The following is a 2,325-nucleotide window of genomic DNA, read 5'->3' as shown; positions in this document are numbered from 1 at the left end:
GAAAGTTCCTATGAATTACTAGACAAAAAAAAGAGAGAAATATATATATAATTTTTATGGCAATATATCAGTAATTCAGAACTAACCATGTGCCAAACCTTGTCATTATATCACTGTATTCCAATAGTAACCCTTTGAGATATGTACTATTACTGTCCCCATTTTGCAGATGAAGAAACTGAAGTTTGGTACTGGTTTAGTAAGTAGCCACGAAAGTACATGAAGATCCTGAAAAGAAGCCATACAGAAAAATCTTTCTACATGAGAATTTAAGAAAACAGCTCTTCTGAAAAAGCCAGTCCCTATGTAAAATCTTGACTGACTCACACTGACAGAAAATTATAATAGACATTTAAACTAATTTAGCATGAAAATATAGCCTCTTCTCAATGTACCAGACAGACATCTTCTTCTGTCCCCATCACTGACTTAAGTCCTTTGTTCCTTCACAGGTAGCAAAAGTTAAAAATGAAAAATCAAACTTTTCTTACAGAATTCATTCTGCTGGGACTAACAGACATCCTAGAGTTTCAAGTAGTAATTTTTATAATTCTCCTCCTCACCTATGTATTCAGCATCAGTGGAAATTTAACAATCATCATCCTCACCCTGCTGGACTCTCACCTCCAGACTCCCATGTATTTCTTCCTCCGGAATTTCTCCTTCCTGGAAATTTCCTTTACATCCACTTTCACTCCTAGGCTGCTGTTCAGCATCTCAACTGGGATCAAGACTATCAGCTTTGCTGGCTGCTTCACTCAGTTCTTCTTTGCTTTTTTCTTTGGGGCCACTGAGTTTTGTCTTCTGACTGCCATGTCCTATGACCGCTATGTGGCCATCTGCAAACCTCTGCATTATACCACCATCATGAACAGCAAGGTCTGCATCCAACTAGTACTCTGCTCTTGGCTATGGGGCTTCCTGATCATCTTGTTCCCAATCATCCCAACTAGTCAGTTAGATTTCTGTGGGTCTAATGTGCTGAATCATTATTATTGTGACTATGGACCCCTCATAGAAATATCTTGCTCAGACACAAGTCTACTGGAACTGTTTGATTTTATCCTAGCAGTTGTAACATTGGGGGTGACACTGGTGCTGGTGATCCTGTCCTACACAAACATCATCAGGACCATTCTGAAGATCCCCTCAGCTCAGCAAAGGAAAAAGGCCTTTTCCACATGTTCTTCCCACATGATTGTCATCTCCCTCTCTTATGGAAGCTGCATCTTCATGTACATAAAGCCTTCAGCAAAAGGAGTTGCTTTCAATAAGGGAATAGCTGTGCTCAATACATCAGTTGCCCCTTTACTGAACCCATTCATTTACACTCTGAGGAATAAACAGGTAAAACAAGCCTTCAAAGATATGGCCAGAAAAATTGTTAGTACTTAATGAATAAAATGACTTTACACTCAATGGAAATTCTGGACAACATTCATAAATTTCCTCTCCTTGATAACTTAGGTGGAGCTTCTCTAACCCTCTCCTCATTAAGACAACATATCAATAAATTTATCATAAAAGGATATAAACATTACATTTTTAAACCTTCCAGTGAGGGAAAAATCTTCCCAAAATACAGTTTAAATATTTTTTCTAATAAATAGATTTTTAAGCCACTTTAAAAACTGCAAGAATATAAAATAATATCACTCTTCTTAAGACTTTTTCATTATAGTTACTTTAAATAAAAATATATTATTTGTACTAAAAAGATCTATTTTTATATCTGTTTACTATAGTTATTTTTTAACAAATTATGCATAGATTTTTTATTTTTTATTTTTGTTCTTTTTAGTTATATATAAAAGTAGAGTAAAATTGGCTTGTTTATACAAAAATGGAGTACATCTTATTCTAATTAGTATTATCCCAGTCTTGTGGTTGTACACGATCTAGAGATTCACTGTGGTGGATTCATATATGTGCATAGGAAAGTTATACAAATTTTTAAGTCCTCAGTTTTCATTTCCAATATACAAAAAAAGATATGTAACTATATTCCCCTGACAGAAAAAAATTATAGAAAAAAATAGGGCCAAATAACATTATTAACCTGAGTATAAGAAAAGAACATCAGGCTAAAATTATGAGGACTATCACGGTACTGATAGTCCTGGGTATACTGGTAATGCTTATCTTTACGAATAGGCTTTTAAGTTGATTATGTCTTTTTCTTTAATTTAGGAGTCTTTAGCATTTTTTTATTTTTCATACTTTATTGGTGCATTGCAGTTGTACATAATGGTGGGATTTATTGTTACATATTTATACCTTCACACAATATAACAATATAACTTGACCAGTATAATTCCCCAGGAT

At 34.3% G+C, this 2,325-nt stretch overlaps 1 protein-coding gene across 1 annotated transcript; it reads left to right on the top strand.

Annotated features, from left to right (window-relative positions):
- Positions 1-468: 468 nt before the first annotated feature.
- LOC144365050 (olfactory receptor 6C4-like) lies at positions 469-1,395 on the top strand. The gene has a single exon (XM_078015825.1). It carries the CDS (start codon positions 469-471, stop codon positions 1,393-1,395), a length of 927 nt encoding a protein of 308 aa, XP_077871951.1.
- The last annotated feature ends 930 nt before the right edge of the window (positions 1,396-2,325 follow it).

This window comes from Ictidomys tridecemlineatus, chromosome 6 (genome assembly GCF_052094955.1).
Source record: "Ictidomys tridecemlineatus isolate mIctTri1 chromosome 6, mIctTri1.hap1, whole genome shotgun sequence".
Taxonomy (NCBI): domain Eukaryota; kingdom Metazoa; phylum Chordata; class Mammalia; order Rodentia; family Sciuridae; genus Ictidomys; species Ictidomys tridecemlineatus.
This window is presented reverse-complemented; position numbering and strand designations above follow the sequence as displayed.

What these genes read in the sequence shown, in the direction of transcription:
- LOC144365050 (XM_078015825.1), top strand. Translation starts at nt 469, where the DNA reads ATGAAAAATCAAACTTTTCTTACAGAATTCATTCTGCTGGGACTAACA.